The sequence below is a fragment of the Parasteatoda tepidariorum genome, chromosome 6 (assembly GCF_982258835.1).
Source record: "Parasteatoda tepidariorum strain Cologne lab strain chromosome 6, Ptep-v5.0, whole genome shotgun sequence".
NCBI lineage: Eukaryota > Metazoa > Arthropoda > Arachnida > Araneae > Theridiidae > Parasteatoda > Parasteatoda tepidariorum.
This window is the reverse complement of record NC_141760.1, coordinates 20,673,823-20,697,724: the sequence shown is the minus strand read 5'-3', so window position 1 is coordinate 20,697,724 and position 23,902 is coordinate 20,673,823. Positions and strand designations below refer to the sequence as shown.

At 30.4% G+C, this 23,902-nt stretch overlaps 1 protein-coding gene across 2 annotated transcripts in view; it reads left to right on the top strand.

The window, feature by feature from the left end:
• LOC107436844 (cGMP-inhibited 3',5'-cyclic phosphodiesterase 3A) overlaps window positions 1–23,485 on the top strand; it is a 605,033-nt gene extending 581,548 nt beyond the window's left edge. For both annotated transcript variants that reach the window (XM_087165512.1, XM_016048661.4), the window contains exons 13-15: window positions 2,384–2,464; window positions 7,199–7,440; window positions 23,187–23,485. In XM_087165512.1, the coding sequence (XP_087021638.1) occupies window positions 2,384–2,464; window positions 7,199–7,440; window positions 23,187–23,201 (338 nt within the window). In that variant the 3' untranslated portion in view covers window positions 23,202–23,485. The remainder of the gene's footprint in view (window positions 1–2,383; window positions 2,465–7,198; window positions 7,441–23,186) is intronic.
• The last annotated feature ends 417 nt before the right edge of the window (window positions 23,486–23,902 follow it).

Sequence of the window (23,902 nt, the reverse complement as noted above, 5' to 3'; positions counted from 1 at the left end):
CTGTTACTCATTTGAATAACTCTTAAAATGCGTTTTGTTTCCTTTATCCCCCAAAATTTCTAAAACCCTTTAATTTATTCGCAACCATTAACAAACTAGTTTTACCTCCGGCATTTATCTAAGAATTGACGCTTGCGTGACCTTTTAGCAGTTCTAAAATAATGTCCTTAAAATAATAATAATTTTTTTTTTTTGCCTAAGCACTCGGAGTGTTTAGTTAACCGATTATAATTGAATGCGCTTTATTCGTTAGTTTGTTTTGCTCTTTGTTATTTTCCATGATATAAATAAAGTAATAAAAACCTAATTTAAATTAGGTTTGCTCATGCCTCTATATTTGATCCATGAGTCTGAAAATATTCATAAAATGAAGAGTATTACAGAATTTTTATTTAATGACTATAATGACTTTTATTTTTGTTTCATTTGAATCATGCAACAAATTGAGAGTATTTTAAATTGCGGTAAAAATATATTTTTAATGATCTTTTTACTCTAACTGTCTCACATTTTCAATTGTACATAAGACTTATGCAATAATTCTAAGAAAATACATTTACTAGTTTTATGCATTTCTTGCGTTACTTTCATTTTTCATTTAATGTAAAAATGCTTAGAAATATTTATAAAAATACATTGAGCGAAATTTACTTTCATTTTTCATTGAATATGAATATGGTTAGAAAGAACTTTAAAAATGCATCGTGATAAGAATTTTTTTATTTTAAAATTGGTTCTAGTTCAATCATGAAATATCTGATATCAAAATCATTAAATATATATAATGGGTTTTATATTTTAATATATTATTTATTATTTCGTTGTTTAAAAGAAATTTGCAAAATTAAAAGCTAAATGATGATGACGCAAATGATACCATAGAATCTTTCGTAAAAGTCGCATTGAATTTGTCATAAATTTAAAGTGGTTAGTGTTGCGAAATAAAGAGCATAAATAATATTCGTATTAAGGTTTAAATTTCAAGGAGCCCACAATTAAGAAAATGCTTTAAAAATTAAAGTAAGGGATGTTGAATATAATCAATTTTCAAAATTTTAAAAAACAATCTCCGCATTCTTTTTCATTCAATTCTACTCGAAAAAAAGTTTTCTAAGTTTTAATACAAAAAGTTTTAGAAATAATTCCAGTAAGCAAGCAATAGCTTAAGTTACAAACAATTATAGACGCGTGAGTTTTAACAGCTATCTCCAATTTCTATCTTTTTAACGGCCATGGTAAGAATGACCCGTAATTTTGCCCCTGGTTCGACGACGTGGACAGCACTTGAGCTGGTACTCCTCTCTACTGACTTCCACAACCAACGGAAGGAGTTTCAGCCCCGACGCATCGGTAGTCGTATCGGCTGTCAGGATTGAACTCACACCAGTAGAGCAAACGACAACTTAACTTCTGCTAACACAATGAGAGTGTAAATGAAGTGTTAAAAGAATCATTCGGTATCGTTTTCTCTAAACAATTTTTTTTTAAGTTCTGTGTGAATTTTCCTATGGTAATATTTTGATTAGCAATGAGCATGATATAATTAGCATTTTTGAACAGGGCTTTTATGTAAAGTATCGCTATTTGATAGAATTCGTTAGTTATTTGTATCTTAAACTCATTTGGTCAAATTTCATTGAAGAAGATGTATAAAATATATCTAAATCCGTGATATGATTCGTATTATATCACAGTCACCTAGCAAAAAGTTTAAAAAAATTCTTTCTTATAATTTTTAGAGTGATTTTTTCAGTTGTGTAATGTTCTCTTTCTCAAATTATCTGACCACAATTTATTAGCGATAAAATCCACAAAATATACCTAATAAAATGCAATTTTTATATTTTAAAGGATAGAAATAATAGATTAAAAATCATAATTTATTTGAAACAGGAATGAAGTGAATTATTCATTTCACATACGAATATTTTAATGAATGATACTAGATACTTCTTTTCATCAAAATCAAAAACAAATAACTAAATGTGATTATTGAAGAAGATGGTATTAGAAATATTAATGCCAGACACAACAAGGCAATCAGCCTGATTTTGATGTTTCTAATTCCCCCCCACCTGAATTCGTCAGATTTTGAATAGACTTTTTTTGTTCTTTCCTTGAGCAAGCATTAATTTGTGTCTTTTGTTATGTGTGCTTTGTTATCTTCATTTTTAATTAGGATTCTGAATTAAGGGTTGCGATAACGAAGCACTCTGCATTAATTCTAGCATTATATTTGTTATTGCTGTTTTAATTATTTATTACGTTCCTTTTTATTTTTTTTAAATATTTTTTCTATTAATCTAACTACAATTATTTTTAATGCATTGATACTAAACCTCTAAAAATGCTAAATTTTGATATTTTCCTGATATTTTTTCAGGTAGTTCTGATGAAACAGATACATTAACTTTGAAATACACTGAAGAGAATGCACAGTCTGCTGAAAATAATTCAACGCCAAGTGAGTTACTTTCTAAACTACTTCATTAAAAAATAAAATTAATGAAATTTAAATATTAATTAAAAATTAAAATTAATGTCATACTAATTAAGCACCATTTTTTTTTTTATTTATTATAAAACCTTTTATTTAGATACATTACTAGTCTAGATATGAAATAAATGTTATCACCGCTCTTCATGAAAATTATATGCAATTTGAATCTCACAAATCCTAATTATTTTAATGATCAAACTATATAAATGAAAAAACAGTGACTAATAAAGGAGAGGAATTTTTATTCGTTTGTAGCCATTCTTTCTAATAAACGATAGAAAAGCTTCTTAGAACAGTAGAAAAAGTTTAAATAACGAAGCCTTTATTAGAAATACAAATCAAGTATTAAATTATCTACAAGATAGTTAGCTTTCATAGGTTAACACAAAAGAAAAAGAATTTTTAAATTGAGCGAAGGAGAAGTAAATAAAACTGGCGTATTTATGTAAAACTGGGTTGTTGAAAATTGTGTATGTGGTCAAAGTATTACGAATAGTTCGAGTTTTAAATTTTAAATATACTAATTAACCAGTACATAATGTAATTTACGTTACTCAAGATACAAAACTTGCATACTTTTACTTACTTATGTAATGATACATACTTGTGTGATGATAAAAAAATGACCTTTCTACGTTCTGAAAAAAATAATATATGTTGTTGTTCTTGTTATTGCTCATCTCCCTGGTGTAGGAAATCCTACACCAGGTCCAAAAGACCCCGTCGCATGAAAACATCGAAAATCTTTTCCTGCTCAAGCAACAGCTGCCTCCAGGAGGCACCTAACCAATTAAGGAGAGCAGGACTGGGGGAAAGGAACAGAAGCAAGGAGAAAAAATCTTTTCCCGATAGAAATGTGTATAGTTTGTACGACATATAATTTATACAAAAATATTTGGTTCAGTTCAATAGTTCCAGAGGAATGGCAAATACGCAAAAAGTAGTATGAACTTTAAAGAACTCAAATTTTCGACCACTCTGTTAACATAAAACATGATTTTTCGAAGCTCTATCACCAAGGAAAATAAAAAAAAAAGTCTCCGTTTTAGTGCCTTACACTTGAAGCAAAGTTACAATTTTAAACTGTGTATGGAATCTTGCTGTAAAGAATTATCTGGGCTTTCAGTGGCGTACGCAAGGGAGGGGTTTAGGGGTTTAAACACCCCCCTTGAACTCAGACAAAAATAAAAATTTTAGTAGAAATTATGCGGGTTATTATTTTTTAAGACTATATATTTTTATTTACCTTATGCGTACTTTTTTTTTCTCATGGTATTTCTCAGAATACTGAAAAAACATTTACTATAATAGGGTAGTACTTTTGAAACCAAATTCACGTGATACTGTTACGGACTGGTTCCTTTCTGTCCTGCCAGTCGCGATAGTTTTCGAGACTGGCTGGCTTTTGCGAGGTCTTTGCACGATGATTCTGGAATCCTAGACGTTCTGTCGTCTTTGAGACAATTCAAGAATTTTGGAGATGTGGTGAAAAATTATATAAAAGGGGGAACGGAGTGCAGTGGAGTTAGTACCTATATATAGTGTAAATAATTTTCTTTTCTTTTATCTTTTTTTGTTTCTATTATTATGTATCAAATTGCGATTTTATTGTTATGTATAACCCAGACTTGACTTTTGATTTCCAACTATTGTACATTCTGAGATTTAACTTACTGTTAACGCAGCACCCCCCTTCCCATCCTCCAACTTATTTTTCTAATGTAGGAACAGATATTCAACATTGGATAGGTACTCTGATAAAACTTGAATAGTTAGTTAGTCAGAGTTATCTCTGCCGCTTGTCTTTCGGAGCTTGTCGCTAAATCTGTTTTGTTTTGTCTTAGCAAAAAGTTCATTCAATCGCCGAACCATATATGGCAGCGTTACTTTTAAAAAGTAACGAGTAAAAGTACAAGTATTTTTAAAAAAAGTAACGAGTAAAAAGTAAAAAGTTCTTATTTTAAAAAGTAACGAGTAAAAAGTACAAGTGAAAGTACAAGTACTAAAGAAAAAAAAGTAACGATTTAAAAGTACATTTCTAGGAAATCGAAAATTCAAAGTAACCTAAAATTTTATTGAATAATATTCTTATGTTCTTTAATGTTTTTGCAAAATTGTTGTTATTTCTTTAATTATTTTTAATTTTGAAAGTTACGAACATTAATTTATTTTTACATTCGGAAGAATATTATAATATAATTTTATAATATAATCGTATAATACAATTTTAAAATCAAATACAATTTTAATATCTAACTTTTTATGGATTTGCACGAAAAAGAAATTTTATCTATTGATTTTAAATTTTAGTTTAATATTTTTATTTATTTAAATTACCATTCATTTAAAATTGTTTTGCTCTATAGAAACGCGTTTTAAAAGCACAAACATAAACAAAGCAAACACGGGGTTTCAGATAGCTTTGTGATCTTTGAGCTAGTAAAAAATAATTGAATGTACAGTATAAGTTGAAACAGAACAGTCTACAGTTTTATTTGTAACAATGGCTAATGCTGAAGTCATGCGAGAAAATCATTTTTCGAACATTTCTGCCTAACGGAATAATTAAAATTTGTAAACGAATTTTAGTATTAGCGGCTAAATTAATACCTTCGAGTTTTCAAGAGTTAAAATAGTAATTATAATAGTTTTCAATAGCACAAATAGTTCTGAGATTTGACTGGGCATTGTTTGACAAGGTCGGGCATAAACTTAATTTTAGTAAAAAATGTACTAGGTAAAAATGTATTTAGAAAAAAATGTATTAAGACAAAAATGTATTATTAGTGAGTTCAAAAAGAAAATTGAAAAACGTAATAACAAAATCCAACATTTTTTATTTAAAATATATTAAATAAATGCATAAAACTCGAAAATGAATGAAAATAACTTGCTAATCAATATTTTTGTTCATTTTGCAAAATAATTGCATTTCGAAAGTGATGTCACTGAGTCTGCTGCGAGAATTTCTCAGAACGTGCTTAGGCACGCTGAATAAGCGCTCCACGGGAGGTCAAGGTTTTTAAACACGAAGTTAGCTGTGAATACATATATATTGCACATTAATTTTATAAATTACAAAAAACATAAGCATTTTTTTTTAATTTAAATTTTTTTTTTTTTAGAAAGCTTACCGAGTTTTAGAAAAAAGTAACGATTTCAGTCGACATTTCCGTTACAAATACTTGTACTTTTTCCCTAAAAAAGTAACGAAAGTACAAGTAAAAGTACTAAATTTAAAAAGTAACGAAGTACAAGTAAAAGTGCGTACTTTTTACTTGTACCGGCGGTACAAGTAACGAAAGTAAAAGTACTGCCATATATGCGCCGAACCAGTCGCCGCCACTATTTCTACTAGTGAAGGAATCAGTAACAATACCATTGGAGATACTGTGCTTGTTTAAGTTATTCATTCCAGCTCGAAACTTTTGAGATCATAACGAAACATAGCGGATATTTCGGTGCTAATACAATATATATATATATATATATATATATATATATATATATATATATATATATATATATATATATATATATATATATATATATATATATATATATATATATATATATATATATATATATATATATATATATATATATATATATATATATATATATATATATATATATTCGCTGTTCTTGGATCTTTAGGATGTCAAAACGCAAGAATCAAAAAAATTTTAATTATTTTGAGAAAAAATTACGACCTGAAATTAGTGAGGTGACAGCATCTAGTGCCAATGTAAGTTTTTCTGTTGTACGGAAATGTGATACATCCGATGGAGAAAACGTTTGTAGCATAACAAAATCTGATGAATGTGAAAGTGCCCCTCAAAGTGTTACTTCCCACCTATATGACATTGGACTTTTTTCAGAAGATATTACATGCGAGAAGATAGTACATTATGTTCTTAAACTTAAATCAAATCAAAATTTAACTAAACAATGTTGTCTAAATAAAAAGTCAAAATTGTCTAGCTGTCTAAGTTAGGGAAATAATAGTGCTTTATTACATACTCGAATTTCTTTTAGTAGTTTCAGAAAATTATTTACACCCCCACTTGAAAAAATTCTGCGTACGCCACTGTGGGCTTTTATAACTAAAATATTTGAAAAGTTATTAAAGTTTTTTTTTTTTTATCGGCAACTTGAATACATTTTTCCACCCAGTTGAAAATTATCAAAAACAATGCCTTATTCCCTTTTTTTTGCAAATCCTTATGAGCCCAGATAATGCAACATTGGGGTAAGTTTTTAACTATTAAAAATTTAGACCACAAACACTCTTCATTTTCTCAAAACTGTTGCTTTTCACCGTATTGACGTTTAGCGCCACTTTTAGTATAAAAAGCTAAGATAGGCTAAAGATAATAAGAGCTGGCTAAAGATAGGCTAAACTTGACCTAACAGTTATTAGTAACTTTTGCAATTATGAAAATACCATATTATTTGCAAAAAAGCATCATTTCATGTGACTACAGGGCCTTTGAAAAACATTCTTTTGCCTCTCCTCCCCATTTTAAGATCCGGAGTTCATCGAAAGAAGGAACAAATTTCATTAGAGCTAATGAGAAAAAGTAATTCAAGGTCAACCTCTCTAAGATTGCGTGTGAATACGGGAAATTACGATGATTAAATCAAAAGTTATTCAGTTGTTTCATAATTTCTCTTTTTAATCTAATCCGTACACAGATGCCTCCTCCGAAAGCAGCCGACCTCTCCAGAACCGAAAAGTGAGATGCTTGCAAACCATACATTTGCGAGAAAACTACGACTACTGGGTGGAAGTGCACAAAAGGGAAGAACAAGAGAAGCAGGATGCTGAGAATGAAGACGCAGGTGGAGATGATAATGAAGGAGATAAATCTCAAGGAACAGAAACGGAGATGGAAACGATAGAGGAAGAAGGAGCCCTTCAGAGGATATCACCAACTGTAAGTACTAGCTTCAGATTCTTTTTTTTTTTTTTTTTTTTTTTCAATTTGCATTTCAAGTTGATTGGATGAAAATGTAGAGAAATATTTGAATGTTCATTCAGCATGAACTAGAAATTATTAATTTTCATTTCAAATGGAAGTTTGGATTTTGATTTTCAAAAGAACGTTATTCCTGATCCTCATATCTCATTTCATTCACAGATGTGGAGTATGTAAATTTTGTTGATCTTGCTAAATCCAAAAAAAGTTAGTTTTAAATTGTTATTAAATTGTTTTTAATCTATCTTAAAATTATCCCATAAAATTGTATTTTGGAGTTTATAGGACTATCAGTGGAAAGATAATAGTTGTCCAGCTACTTTTCTCGAAATCAATCGTAAAGCAATTGTGTTTTTTTTTTTTTCAATTGCACGACAGCTCGTTTACCTGATAGGAAAATTGCCGTGCAATTGAAAAAACCATGTAAGTGCTTCGAAATTGAGAAATATTTAAATGTTGCATGAATCTGAAATTATTATTTTTTAATTTCAAACGAAAGTTTGGGTTTTGATAAGTTCGCAGAAGAACGTTATTCCAGGTCCTCATAACTCTTTTCATTCACAAATGAGGAGTTATTAAAAAGTTTTTTTTTAAATCGTTAATAAATTATTTTTAATTTATTTTAAAATTATCTTATAAAATTCTTTTTTAGAATTTATAGCATAAGAAATGGAAAGAAAGTAGTTGTCAAGCCTTTTTTCACGAAATCAAACGCAAAGCAATTGCGCCGCGCAATTGAAAAGACAGCGTAAGTGCTTCTCGATTGATTTCGACAAATATTTTCTTTCCATTGCTGATCCTATAAACGCTAAAATAGAATTTCAGAAAACTGATAAAAACAAAATTTGTTTTTAAAATAAAATATTTTGCAATATATCACACGAAGATGCCAATTATATAAATATCTCGACTTATCTAGAAATATCTATTCTATAAATATTTTTTTTTTGCTTACGTTGATTTTTTTTTTCAAGGCGGAAAAGATTTTGCAAATAAATTGAATATCGACTGTATTCAAAAATCTATAAATTCGTTTTAGTTATTCTAATAAAACTTTTAAATACTTAACTTTAAATTTTGCAAAATAAAAGTTTAATAATTATTACACAGATTTATTTTTAATAATTTTTATAAAGCTTTTTTTAGCCTTATTTGTACTTTTTTAATAAAAAAATAAACCGAAAGTAACTCTTTTTATGTCGTCTTATTAAGGCAAAACACAATGACAAACTCAAAAGTACCAATATTACCTCGTATTATGTAATATCATTGTTAAGATAAAATATTCTCTATTAATCAAATGAAAAATAAACATTCGAGAAGGCTCAGTATACACGATGCATTGTTACAAGTATTACATGTAGCATTTTTCAAAGGGAGTATGTAATAAAATAATAAAAACATCAATACGCTTTGTGTTCTTTCTGTTTTCTATTGTAAGCGCATTTCTCAATATCCTTAATTGATGACTAACATTTTTAAACATACATACCTCTTTAATTCATTACGAAAATTACTTTTTAACAAAATGCCCTTGTTAATGCAGTTGTAAATGAATTAGTTTATTAGCTTTTATCTTTTCATTAAAAGTCCTCTGCAATGTTTGATGCAAAAATCGATTACTCGGAAAAACCATACGCTTCTCATCAAATAAAAGGAACAAAAAAGATTTTTTTGAGAAAAAAAATATACCCAAGTCGATTTTCAGCGCCAGTCGTTATTTTTTTTCTCTTTGTATCAAACAAAAGCAGAGTGTATATAAGGACGTCCTGTAAAAAAAATGTAATTTGCTTTCATTTATTTTTTAGCATATTAAAATTTGAAGATTCTTTTAGTTTACAGCATTAGAGTTTTAACATTAGTAATTTATGTTATTGGTATTTTATTTGTTCATTAAATAATGAATTTAGCACTATTTAATGGCTTAAATTCAAATTTAATACCTTTTCTTTTTTATTGTGGAAATTATTTAATTTTCTTACTGAAGAACATAAATGTTTTGACCGATTAAAAAATAGCTGGTTCGTACGCTGTAAAAAACTGTTTCTCTGAATTGAGCAAAATTATATCAAAATAGCTCCGAAACAAGTAATAGTCAAATTTGAAAACCCCACGTATTCAAAATTGAAACAAAATATGCTCACTTCTTAGCAAAATGCATGTGGAGAGAGATGTTCGTTAGCTGCTGTCAGGATTCGAACCAAGAATGTCTGGGTTCACAGAAGGGTGCTCTAATCACCATAGTTATAAACAACCCCCTCAGTGAGAGCTACATATTTCATATTTCACTTTACATATTTCATTCCCTTAAAAGATTTTAAGATATAGCGACAAAAGTAAAAAGCAGAATTAAAATTCCCGATCCCCTGATAGCTATTGAAACCATACTTTTAAACTGCGTCCCTTTGTAATATTGAAATTGGAAATTAGTCTATCATGATCAAACTTCATAACTCTCCCTGCACTGTGATGTGCAACAATGGTGGTTAGAGCATCCTACTACGAGTCCGGAGGTCCTTTGTTTGAATCCTGTCTGCAGACCACGACCATCTCTCTCACTCATTTGAGTATACGCTATTCAAAAATGAGTATACGATTTTTATTGCTATTTTATTGCTTGTTTATTGCGATTCGACTATTTTTTTGCTTGTTTCTGAGGTATTTTGATACATTTTTGCTCAATTTTGAAAAACCCTTTTTCATAGAGTGCATTCGATGTTTGTTGCCATTGATGTTGCTGTATATCTTTTAAACAGATTAATTTATTGTCATTAATTATATCTAAAATAATGTTCCAGACTTTCCAAAAACTATCAGCACTTTGAAAAATCACTTTAAATTAATAACGGGAGGAGATATAAATGTGCCATTAGTTGCGTTTTGTTAAAGAAACAAAATTTTAGTCAGACAAAATTTTAAAATTAATTAAGATCTTTGTCAAAAGATGGCGCGGCTGATTAGAAAATTTATAATACGATTTTTTTTCAAAATATTCAATTCTTGAAACAACGTGGATGAGTCTTATGACAAAATTATCAAATGCTCTTGCAAATATTTCAGATCTGAAATGCTGTAGGAAGCATAAATGTTTCTTAATATATAATTCTTGCCATATCTTTATACACTTTGTAACTACTTCTGCATCTTGTTGATAATGAAGCAAGATTCCTAAGCGAAAATCAAAATAAACCACACATTTCTGTCTCCCTTAACCTTTTTTTTTTATTTAGAAATATCCGGTAATCCCACAATTAATTGTACAAATAGATATGGCTAGATAATTACTGAAAATACAGCTATATAAGAGCCAGGAAAGTTTTATTATTATCTGGCCCTTATATAGTGTTTACAACTATATAAATGCCAGGAAAGTTTTATGGTTGTAAGAAGATTACAACTTATGTTTTTACCTTTGAATTCAATCAAATTATTTATTTAATAAAGTCTATTTTCGTTTTTAATTAAAGAAATGCTCATTTTATGTAAATAATTACATGTTAATAAAGTTTAACGAAATAAAAATAAATAGCGATTTCAAGATAGAACCAAACATTACATATATTTAATTTTTCATCTGTAAAAATGAGTGAAAAAATTATTTTGTTAAATAAAGAGGATTTTATGTTTAAAAAATAAATAAAAGAAAAAACAATATTTTTTTCAAAATTATGAGAATATTTGAAAACTGCGCTTCAGGGAATATCCTTTTGAATTTGTTTGAATTAAGAAAATTTGCTTTTAATACTTAAACAGATGAAATTTCGATAAGTACTATTACATTTTTTTCTACTATAATTTACTTTTTATCTAAATTGCTCCTTAAATAATTTATTTTGGTAAATATTCAATGCGTTTTTTTTTATCATAAGAAGCAGACAAACAAACTTAATTTAAAATTTCTAATAAATATGAAAAATTTATTTTTTTGCTATTGTATTTTTTACTTCATTTACTGGAAACCCATGTAATGATTGCCCTAAGCAATCTGTGACTCTGTACTTTGAAGTAAAAATTGTTTTCTATTATTTAAAAAGTTACAGTTTTATAGCTGCAAAAAAATTTTCTAGAAAATATAATTTAATTAGCACATCTAATTCCCAAGTAGGGGAGAGGGGGGCACATGTGAACAAATTTTTTTATTTCTTCACTTTTCGAAAAATATCATCAATTTTTCACAGTAAAAAATTCCATATGTTTAAATAGTATTTTCTTTGTCTTGTGGAATTTTTTGAGATTTTTCAATAAAATATTTCTTTACTTTATAATATTTTAGAAAAATGACTTCAATTGTTCACATGTGCCCCTATTGGGGGCACATGTGAACAGGCCTGGGGCACATATGAACAAGATTAAAAACACAAAGCAATCATCATATTTCAAAGAAAAAAATCTTTAATATAACAGATATAGATACGCATTATACTGAGGGGATTGTAGCTTACTATGTGTATTTAAATTGTACAACAGTACTGTCAATAAGAAAATAATTTTTCAGCTGTACAATAATTTATCCGTAATTGGGTTTTTCGCAACTTCATGTTCCACGGGTGTTGTAATGGGCCTTTTTCTTTCTTCTCTAATACTCTTTCATGCTTTTTTTTTTCATTTTTTCTATCTTTTCATTTGTAGCTTTAACAATTCTATTTTCTCAGGTGTATCAGTTAATATGCGTGATGCGCGATCAACCATTTAATAAAAAACCTTTCCTTTCTCTTTTTCTTTCTTCTCTAATACTCTTTCATGCTTTTTTTTTCATTTTTTCTATCTTTTCATTTGTAGCTTTAACAATTCTATTTTCTCAGGTGTATCAGTTAATATGCGTGATGCGCGATCAACCATTTAATAAAAAAAAATTTTTTAAAGGAAAAATTAATAAATTAATTATGGAAAATTAAATAATGATAATTTTAAATGCATACATATTTTTTAAACTTATAATATCATGAGGATAATAATCTTAATACTATGTAGGGGCACTTGTGAACTGTTCACATCTGCCCCAGATGTTTTGTTCACAAGTGCCCCCATCATCCTTCTTAAACCTAACTTGAAAAATAATGAACTTTTAATTGAGTAAAAAAAAGAATAATTGTCATAAACTTACCTGAATGTTCATATAATGATCTGCAATAGTTAATTTTAGTTTATTAGTTGATTTATATTATGCTTTCACTTGGAGAAGCGAGCGATTATAATATATGCAACACCAGCTGATACAAAGAAATTGTCAGAATAGACCAACAAAATGTCTCATTGCTCTGAAAGTTTTTCAGAGAGGTAGGACTAGTACTGCCATCAATTGAAAATTTTTCGAGATTTTTTATTTCAAATCATATTGGTAAAACATACCATGCTCACATGTGCCCCCTGTTCACATGTGCCCCCCTCTCCCCTACCAAAATTTTAACCTGTTAAAATTGCCTTTGTTAGTTCTTAAATTCATGTTTTAAAAAGGATAATTATTTATAGAGCGCAAATGTTCTACTAAATCATGATGGTGATGATATTTATCCCTCTGCTCTGAATCAGATCCAATCCATGAGTTTTCTCACCTTAAACATCTCTAAAACACACACATATCTCTTCAGAAGGTCCTCGCGTATCAAATTAACGCAATTAATTAGATGTTGCGAATTTCCTTCTTCTTCACTACACTTGGTGCAAAATGTCTTAGCCCCATAGGAATGTCCAGTAGACAGTTAAATGTCCAATATACAGTCGAATTAAAGCAGTTTAATCTCTCCTGTCAACTTTACAACTAATTGAGGAACCAGGACACTCATTAAAATACCACGGATGTGGTGGCTGTTGTTTCAAAGAGGTGTTTACAGCTACTTAAAGCACCAGGACTCCCACTAAGATACCATGAATGTGGTGGCGGTTGTCTCCAATAGGTTTTTATCATAAATAGGCCAGTATATCAATAGGTTATATCAATAGGCCAGTAGAAAGTTGAATTAAAGCAGTTTGATCTCTCTTGTAACCTTTAAAACAAATTGAAGCACCAGGATTCTCACTAAGATACCACAGATGTGGTAACGATTATTTCAAGGAGGTGTTTATACTAACTAGTTGAAGCACCAGGACTCCCACTAAGACACCATGAATGTGGTGGCGGTTGTTTCCAAGAGGTATTTATAGAAGTCAGTAAACAGTTAAATGTCCAGTAGACAGTCGAATTAAAGCAGTTTTATCTCTCTTGTAACCATTAAAACAAATTGAAGCACCAGGACTCCCACAATGATATCACGGATGTGGTGGCGGTTGTTTTCAAGAGGTGCTTATAGAAGCCTTACATCTCGAGTGTAGCTCAAGGTTCAACACAAGTTTCGCGTTAACCTGAGTCAGGGAAGTGCCATCTTTCTCAAGACCATCAGTAATATTATCGTTATATTTTAAATTCATGTGGAATTGAAGCCATTGCAGATGAAGCACAAAAGCACCAGACAGAATCCTGAGTTTCGTGGAAATTCTCATTCCCTATTGGCCCCTGAGAAGTCCCCAAATTTACAAATATTGAATTGCACTTCGATTGCCTAACAGAATTCAGATTTCTTCAGTCAAATGTAGCTTAGAAGCACAATTTAGTCCCATAGCAATGGCTATCAATTTAGAGTACAAAATGGAACAGTAAGTAGTATTCCTGTGTTTAAGAAATCTTCATCAAATTTAACGAAAGCCTTACTTCCAGTGTATTCTTGTCAGCATCTGTATAAATCAAAATTGCCTCCTTATGAGTACTATTAATCACCTCCAAAGCAGTCTATCTTCAGGATGTATAATGTTGAGGTGACTTATTAGTATGACTAATTCTCTATGAAAATATACTTTGGGCATTGAGTCCAATGGTGATACTATAAATTTTAAGGAATTAAACTCCACTGAAGATTGCTAAATTTCTATCTTTACAATGTGAATGAGTAAACTATTCTTCTTCGGTTTCTCATTATTTTGTCATCCACATGCAAAGTATGCAGTACGATGTTGATCACAATATCTCAAAATCTTACTGAGGTACTTTTTAAGATTAAGAATGCCTCTTAGTTGCAAATTTGCAGATCAGCCATATAGAGGACAATATTAGTTGGAGTGCTATGTTGCCTCCCCGTAATTAAGCGGGCTGAGCTCACTTGTACTTTTTCTAGAATTTTAAGGTTTGTGTCAGACTTAAACTGACCTTCCAACCACCTAAAAATATTTTTATCCCAGAACTTACTTGCAACCGGATAATTTCAACTACCATAGCCAAACTGCGCAAAGGACACTTTAAAGGAATGAAATTATCCCTTGATGGCCAAAAGTTACAATACTCCTCACTGTCCTGAAATCCAACTTTATCCATGTCAAATTTTTAATTGTCCTTCTACACTGGCTAAACACTACAACTTAGACCAAAACCCATAGACTATCAACTGATCTATTCACCAAGAGTCTTCGACATTGCCAGGAGAATTTCAGACGTCTTCGGTGTTTTTGATTCGTCTGCTCACTTGGACAAGACAACAACAAGGTTTGTGTCTGAAGCGGCTTGATAGATTTGGTTTCCATATTCAAGAATATGTCTAATTAGAGGTATATAAGTTATCTTCAAAGTTCGGGCATCAACGCAGTAATCACAGCTTGAGATAAGCTTTAATATATTAAGCAAATAATGTATAAAGTCTCTTTCTTGTTCCAGTTACTAAAAAGACAGTGTGTTTATTAGACGAGATTTTAGATTTGAGTACAAAATCAAGATATGTGAGGTCTCTCTCGCCCTGCAAAAGATGACCGGTTAAAAAAATGGGACAATAACAATACTTATTATTAGTAAAGAAACTAGTTATAGATTTGAGAGAGTTAAACAATAATTACTTCCCCCATCAAAATCTTGTATTCTATGTCTTAAAAAATTTAGGCATGATTCGATTCTGTTGATGTCTAGACCACGGCACATAAGTACAATGTCGTCAGCAAATAATCCTATCCTGCAGTCCCTAGAAATAATATATTATGTACCAGAAATATTTATCAAACCATATACTACTAATACAGACGTGGTGGCTCAGAGATAGAGCACTTTCGTGGTTTTCTTCTCCATGTAACGCACATGCTGGTTAGTTCCATCAAAAAGTCCTCCACGAAGGCAGATTTCTTCCAACAGTTGATCCAGGAGTTCCCTTTTTATTTTATTTTATAACCGTCGTTAAACAGCCGACCCAATTTCATGGGTTTACGACTACTAACGTTCAACTCTTTAGCCTTGTAATTTTGAACCAATCCAGAAGACAAGGAAACTCCTGGATCAGTACCCCCAGAGGTATTGATTTGTTGAGGGAACATAGAGGACTTTGAGACTCGACGTGCATCAGTCACCATTTACTACACGGGGAGTCTTCGGCCGGCGAGGATCGAACCCACGACCTCTTGGATATGGGCCCAGTGCCCTACCGACCAGGCTATCCCGGCCCCCAGGAGTTCCCTTGTCATCTTTGAATTAGGTTCAAAATTACAAGGCTACGGAGTTGAACATTGGGAGTCTTAACTCAGAATCGGGTTTGCTATTCAACGTCGATTATAAAATAAAATATACTGCTAATTATATGAAATCTACTGCCACACAATTGATACTGTTTGCGGGGAATGATATGCTAACAGAAATTCGTATATAGTTCCAAAATTAAAGTTTTATTATACACTGGTTATCATAAATTAAGGAAAATTCACAAAAATCGCGATAACTCAAGAAATTACACATGGAACTTTATGAAACTTACCCACAATATACAACACATAGTAAGGTATTAAACAACATAAAAAGAAATTATCAGACATTAATAGTAGTATAGAAATTAGCACATGTATAAAATAAACAAATTGGAAGTATCGGTTTGCAATAGAAAAAGTACCTTTAATATGGAATATGATTGCCTCTAGAAGCAATACAGCACAAACAGCGATGTGTGATGCTTTCAATTATGCGGTCTATCAGTTCAATAGGAAGTGAGAGCCATTGCTCTTGTAAAGCAGTTGCAAGCGTAGCAAGGGTCTGAGGGGGCGGATTGATGGCAGATACACGCCTCCCTAGAGCATCCCAAACGTGCTCGATAGGATTCAAGTCCGGGGATCGAGCTGGCCACTCCATGCGAGTAATTGTTTCCTGTTGAAGATAATCATCAACAATGCGAGCTCTGTGTGGTCTTGCATTATCGTCCTGTAACAGGAAGCAATCACCAATTGCCCCGGCATATGGGCGCACATAAGCATCAAGGATGTTGTCTCGATAAACCTGAGCATTCACGGTTCCCCTTGGAAAGACATGGAGGTATGTGCGCCCTCCTAAGGATATGCCTCCCCAAACACAGACACTGCCTCTTCCGTATGCATCTCTTTCACGGATGTTTGATGGATGATAACGGGTCCCAGGTTCTCTCCATATCAAATAACGTCTACTGTCCCTTTCTAGACTAAACCTGGACTCATCCGTAAAGAGAACAGGCCTCCATTGATCTGACGTCCAGTGGACATGTTGTCGGGCCCACTGCAAACGGTCTCTCCTATGGCGTGATGTGAGCGGCACGCAAATGGCTGGTCGTCTCGCATACAGACCACCTTCGTGGAGCCTTCTGCGCACAGTTGACGTTGACACCAACCTTCCGGTGGCTGCAGCAAGAGAGGATCTAAGATGTGTCGGAGTAGCGGTTCTATTCCTGCGTGCACTTAATGTCAAATATCGGTCATCGGCACTGGTCGTAACAGTTGGCCGTCCTTGACTGAACCTCCTAGATGCCGAATCTGTGGTTTGAAATTGCCTCCAAAGTCTATGAACCACAGATGGACTCACATTTAGCCATCTGGCCACTTCTGATTGACTCTGCCCTGCCTCTAGTCTCCCGATGGCTCTCCATCGTAGTTCTTCAGGCAAATGATGCCTAGAGGTCATTATTACGAATTGGCTATCTCAGATTTTCAATGTCGCAATCACAGTAAAATTTGTGTGCTTTCTCTCAAACTTGGACTTTTATGCTCCAGGCAGATGACGTAAGCCGAGTGCAGCGCCACTAATTTGCATATTGCAATTTTACTCAGCTACTCTTAGTGGACAACATATGCAAATTTTGCACGGTTTGGCTTACTTTTGAAAGAGTTATCGCTATTTTTGTGATTTTTCCTTAATTTATGATAACCAGTGTATTTTGAACAAAGTATGTTTGATTCACTCAACAAACTATACGAGATGATCCACGTATTTTTAAAAGAAATGTATATCTGTTGTAAACAAAAATAAAATCAGGTTTCACATATGCACGGAATCTCTTATTTCATGTGCTTTTCAATTCGCAAAACTTTGAAAGCATAATATAAAATTCTACAGTTACATACATTTTCTATCTGTGCCTACATATAACTCTCGATCCATGCTTCACTTTTGTTTCATTTTTAAGCTGCAGTTTTTATTGTTTAAAAACATTTTGTACGTATACATAGTTTCATCATATCCATCGTTCAATTTTTCACTTTGATCATATATTTATCAACCTAAATTCATTTTTATCTTTTCTCGATTTTTTTCACTTTTATCTCTATTTTTTTCGTGTATCATTTTAGTGTCTGAAATTATCAAAGCATGTCGACAATTTTATTTTAAAGTTTAATTAAGTTTAAGATTATATAAAATTTCGTGGTTAGTTTTTAATAACTTAAACTCGAAAAATGTGTTAATTGTATGTTTTACAAATCTACAATTATCAAACCACATTCAAGGAATAAATATATTAAAAAAATAATTATATTTTATTTCAAAAATGACCAAAACATTTCTAAAATATGAACTAAACTGCGTACCAAACTTCAACAAATTTCAATTCCTTACCGAAATAAAAATGAAAAAAAGCTCCAAAATTTAATTTTATTGCTATCATCTAAACTTATTGCTAAAAATTGCTATCTTTAAAATTCATTAAAATTAGCCGTACAATAATCGAGAATGTGTCCACCAGAACAGTTTTAGCTACCCACCGCATCAAATTGTGTGCAATAGTAAACAATATTTCATTGAACCAATCTTTGCCGTGCCCTAAAAAATATAACGAACATTATAAACTATTTTTTTTTAAATAAACATCACTTTAAGTTTTTTTTTATACAAACATTTAAAGAGACCCCACATTTTTTTAAATTTTTTTTTTTTACTTTTCTGAAAGACTAAAAGACTACACTATAAATTCCATAAAATAGTACCTTCTAATAATTAAAGATGTTTTTTTTTTAAATTTTTTAAATCAATTTCTTTTTTTTTGTTTTTGAAGATAATGTCTCTTGAGACTATCCATCGATAACTAGAGCTTAAAAGTGAGAGATGTGAAGTGAAAAGAAGGAAAATGTGGACCTCACTAGTAAAAATTGATAACCCATAATTTAATTAACAGATTTTTCTGTCATAGATACTGCAGAGATATTTCTACGAAAACGAACTAGTATTGTTTTGCCATCTATTGGCAGAGAATAGTACTGATTTAATTCTTTTCATCAGGATGTCACAGGCTACTAAAAATGTAAGATGTGGTAGAAACTATTTTTTTCTTTTTTATTTATTTAATTTTAAAATCGTAACTACCACCGTGATTAACAATGCAAATTGAAAATTTTTTTCTTTTAATACTAAACTGAGAGATATGTGCTTGAAAGAGTTACTAAAATTCATCTTTTTCAATAAGTTTGTGCTTTTTATTCGACATCACATTTTACATGTTTAGTGGCCCGTCGCATCTCTGCTGTAATTATTGTCGGCTGCACGAAATGTATGCATTTTTTGGCATAATTTTTTTAAAATGTGTGTCATTTGGTAAAATTTATTATCATTTGGTATTTTCAAAAAAGTTTTTTAATTTTTTTAAAAAAGAATGTTTTGACGTAATTTTTTTACTAAATTTGTTTTTCTGTTTACATTTTACTATTTTCCCTATCTCAAATCAATGTGCGATTTTCTATAGTTGGCTATATACTATCGTTACTATAGACGCTGCAGAAAATATTTTATATCAAAATTAAAGTAAATTTGTCTTCCTGTTCTGATTCAACTTGATTATTTGCGTCATTCTGAAGCTATTCTTAGTTATATTTTAGAGAACATTTTTTTATTTTGCTTTCTGGGATTTTTATTTTTTATTTATTTATTTATTTTTTATTTATTTATTTTGTATAAGATTTTTTAACTGATTTAAAATATTTTCGTATCGTTCAATTCAAATCTGCAATCAATTTCTTTCGATAAGCTACAGTTTTTATTTATTTTTTTTAAAGTTGATATTTTTTAGTCTATTTTTCGTCTCAGTGTGCAAGTTTTAAAACATTATATATAACAGGGGGTCGTATAAATATTGCGAAAAACTTTTAAAGGAGTTAGGGCACATCCTCATGAATAAAATTGCGTAGGAACCCATACCCGGAAATGTCATCGTACGCGGCTGGGAGCGCTTTTCTATTATGACCTATTCAGAAACACACGAAGAGACAGTTCATAATAGGAAAGTGTCTGTAGGGGCGTATGATGACATTTCCAGGCATGGATTACCAGCTATTCCAATTTGGTAGCTTTCGATAATATTATTGACAAATATAACAATTTTATCTGCTGAACTCTGATGAATTTCGATCAAAACTGACCGATTCTTGACGTTCTTGACACATTAATTAAGAAATGGAGCTCCAACAAACAGAACTCTGTTTTTCGCCCATGGTTTCTTTATTTTGTCAAATCTTTAACTGAGTTAATATTTTAGTAGTCAAAAAATACTTTGCGAACCACCTTTTGATATTTCTATAGTTTTAGAAACCAATTTTTATCACATTCAATAAATGTTGCTTCACGCTATTTAAACCCCGGTTTTTAATCCCTTATGAACTTTGTTATCGTTATCAATTTTTACCATTCAAACTATTCTCTTTCAATTGAAATTATATTATATTTTCAGATAATATTCCAATGAACGATTCTGTCCACTTTAAGGTAACAAACTAGTTTAGACTTTTTTTTTAAATGCTTAGTTAAAATTTTAATTTTACGTTTGGTAAACAAGGGTTAAAAAATTATAAATTTAAAGTAAAGTTTAGAAATTTATTAAATATTTTTTTTTGAATATTTGCAAGTTTAAGCTTAAAAACTATACATTTTTCAAGTCACGCTAACAACTCTACAACAAATTGTAATGTATAAATTTCAAATACTTTTTTTTCAAGGTCAATAATGTGATTACTTGTGTTTTGAACTAAAAGCTTAAAAAAATGTTAAAGAGACAATGAAATGGAACTAAATATATTGTTTAATATGAATTTTTAAAGGAAAATTCTAAATATTCTTAAGGAGAAAATCTAAATATTCTTAATTAAAGCTTGATGAAAATAACAAATTAACACTTAGACTTAAACTTTTGGTTCAAAACATTTATTACCTTATATAAAATATACATTAAAAATTTCAAAGTAAAAATTCTGTAATGAACTTTTTCTTTAATTATTCATTTTAGTTTTCATTTCATAATCATATTTGACTTTAATAATCGTTTTTTAATTTTCATTTTATTATTCATTAAAAAACGTTTTTTCAAAATTAGCGTTCTTCAAAAAATTCATTTAAAGTGGAAGAAAACTCTGAGAGCAAAAAAAAATTTATAATACGAAGGAGAATTTTATTTGTCTCAAAAATATAATTTATTCAAAAAAAGGGGTAGAATACTAAAAGAGTAATAAAAAAAACATTTTTGTTTCGCTTTCGGGAGTTTACTTTTTATTTCGGTTTCGTTTGTCAGCATTCGAAAAAACTACTATAACTTCTTTTCTAAAAATCGAAAAGCAAGAATTCAAAGATGCTTTGGGAAGCTAACCTATCTTCACCCAGTCGAATACCTCAAAAGGATATAACTTAGAGCAATGCTTTTTATTCCCTTTAAAAACTAAAAGTATGGTAAATTTTGTTATGCAAACTTTGATCTTCACCCAATCGGATAACGTAAAAGGATATCGCTTAGAGCAATACTTTTTATTCCCTTTAAAAGTTTGCTAAATTTTGTTATATAAACTTTGATCTTCACCCAATCGGATACCTTAAAAGGATAACACTTAAAGCAATACTTTTTATTCCCCTTAAAAGTTTGCTAAATTTTGTTATACAAACTTTGATTTTCACCCAATCGGATACCTTAAAAGGATATATAGCACTTAGAGCAATAATTTTTATTCCCCTTAAAAGTTTGCTAAATTTTGTTATTCTAACTTTGATCTTCACCCAATCGGATATATAGCACTTAAAAGGATATATAGCACTTAGAGCAATACTTTTTATTGCCTTCAAAAGTTTGCTAAATTTTGTTATTCTAACTTTGATCTTCACCCAATTGGATACCTTAAAAGGATATATAGCACTTAGAGCAATACATTTTATTCCCCTTAAGAGTTTGCTAAATTTTGTTATTCTAACTTTGATCTTCACCCAATCGGACACCTTAAAAGGATATCACTTAGAGCAATACTTTCTATTTCCTTTAAATTCTAAAAGTATGCTAACTTTCATTATACACACTTTGATATTTACCCAGTCGGATATCTAAGAAGGATAACACTTAGATCAGAAAATTTGATTCCTTTTAAAAGATAAAAGTATGCTAAATTTTGTTATACAAATTTTAATCTTTACCCAGTCGGATATCTTAGAAGGATAACACTTAGATCAAAACATTTTATTCTTTTTAAAAGATAAAAGTATGCTGAATTTTGTTATACAAGCTTTGATCTTCACCCAATCGGATGATACCTTAAAAGGATATCACTTAGAGCAATACTTTTTATTCCCCTTAAAAGTTTGCTAAATTTTGTTATTCTAACTTTGATCTTCACCCAATCGGATACCTTAAAAGGATATCACTTAGAGTAATACTTTTTATTTCCTTTAAATTCTAAAAGTATGCTAAATTTCATTATACACACTTTGATCTTTAGCCAGTCGGATATCTAAGAAGGATAGCACTTAGATCAGAATATTTTATTCCTTTTAAACGATAAAAGTATGCTAAATTTTGTTATACAAACTTTGATCTTTTCCCAATTGGATACGTTAAAAAGATATATATCACTTAGAGCAATACTTTTTATTCCCCTTAAAAGTTTGCTAAATTTTGTTATACAAACTTTGATTTTCACCCAATCGGATACCTTAAAAGGATAACACTTAGAGCAATACTTTTTATTTCCTTTAAATTCTAAAAGTATACTAAATTTCGTTATACACACTTTGATTTTTACCCAGTCGGATATCTAAGAAGGATAACACTTAGATCAAAACATTTTATTCCTTTTAAAAGATAAAAGTATGCTAAATTTTGTTATACAAGCTTGGATCTTCACCCAGATGAATACCTTAAAGGAATATCAATTAGAGAAATACTGTTTGTTCCCTTTAAAAACTAAAATATGTGAAATTTTGGTAAATAATCTTTGATTTTCTTGCAGTCGAATACCGTAAAAGAATATGACTAAGAGTAATAATTTTTATTCCCTTTAAAAGCTGAAAGTATGCTAAATTTTGCTATGCAAACTTCTTCCTCCAGTCGTATACCTTAGAAGGATATGACTTTTACTTATGTAGAAAATACTTTTTATTCCCTTTAAGAGTATGGTAACTTTTGTTTTACAAACTTTCTGTAAATTAATCAAATTTATTTCCTCTTTAGAAGGATGACTTATGAAAACTGCCCAGATCTTAAGATTGATGGAGAAGCTGTGGTGAAGGTTGCCGAGTCACCTTCAACTCATACACAAGCTGGTATTCCATTCTGCTTCAGTGTCCAGAATCAACAAAAAAAAGAATAAGTGTGCGAAGACACATCGTCAACCTGTGGTGTACCCATTTATTTTTGTTTCGTACATTATATAAATGTAATGTGTATATTTAATTGTACAGTATATCACTGTGTCGAAGGACGTTATTAAAATCATGCTCCCATACTTATTTTATTTTCAAAAAAAAAAATGTCCGAACAAAGGTGCTGAGATGAGAAATGATATTGGGAGGAATGTGAGTATGATTTTTATGTGTTTATGCACCGCCATTATGTGTAACATTTGAACAAGTGTCAGTGGTTGTTTATGTGTGTCTTTGTATTTGTCAGAAATATGTGTCGTGTTAAAGCAGTGTTGATCTCGCCTCAGAGTGTGACCTACACAGGGCATTATTTATTGATGAAAAAGGCAGCTTGGGAAGAGTTTAAAAAAGTTAAGAAAGTGTGATGGTTATTTTTATATCACAAAATTGAGGCAGATATATATATATACTACATATATACATATATAAATATAAATATCATTAAAGTGTCGAGCTTACCTTCATTGTATCGTATTTACCCAACCCTTTCCCAGATGTTTTCCACATTGTTGTCAGCTTTTGCAT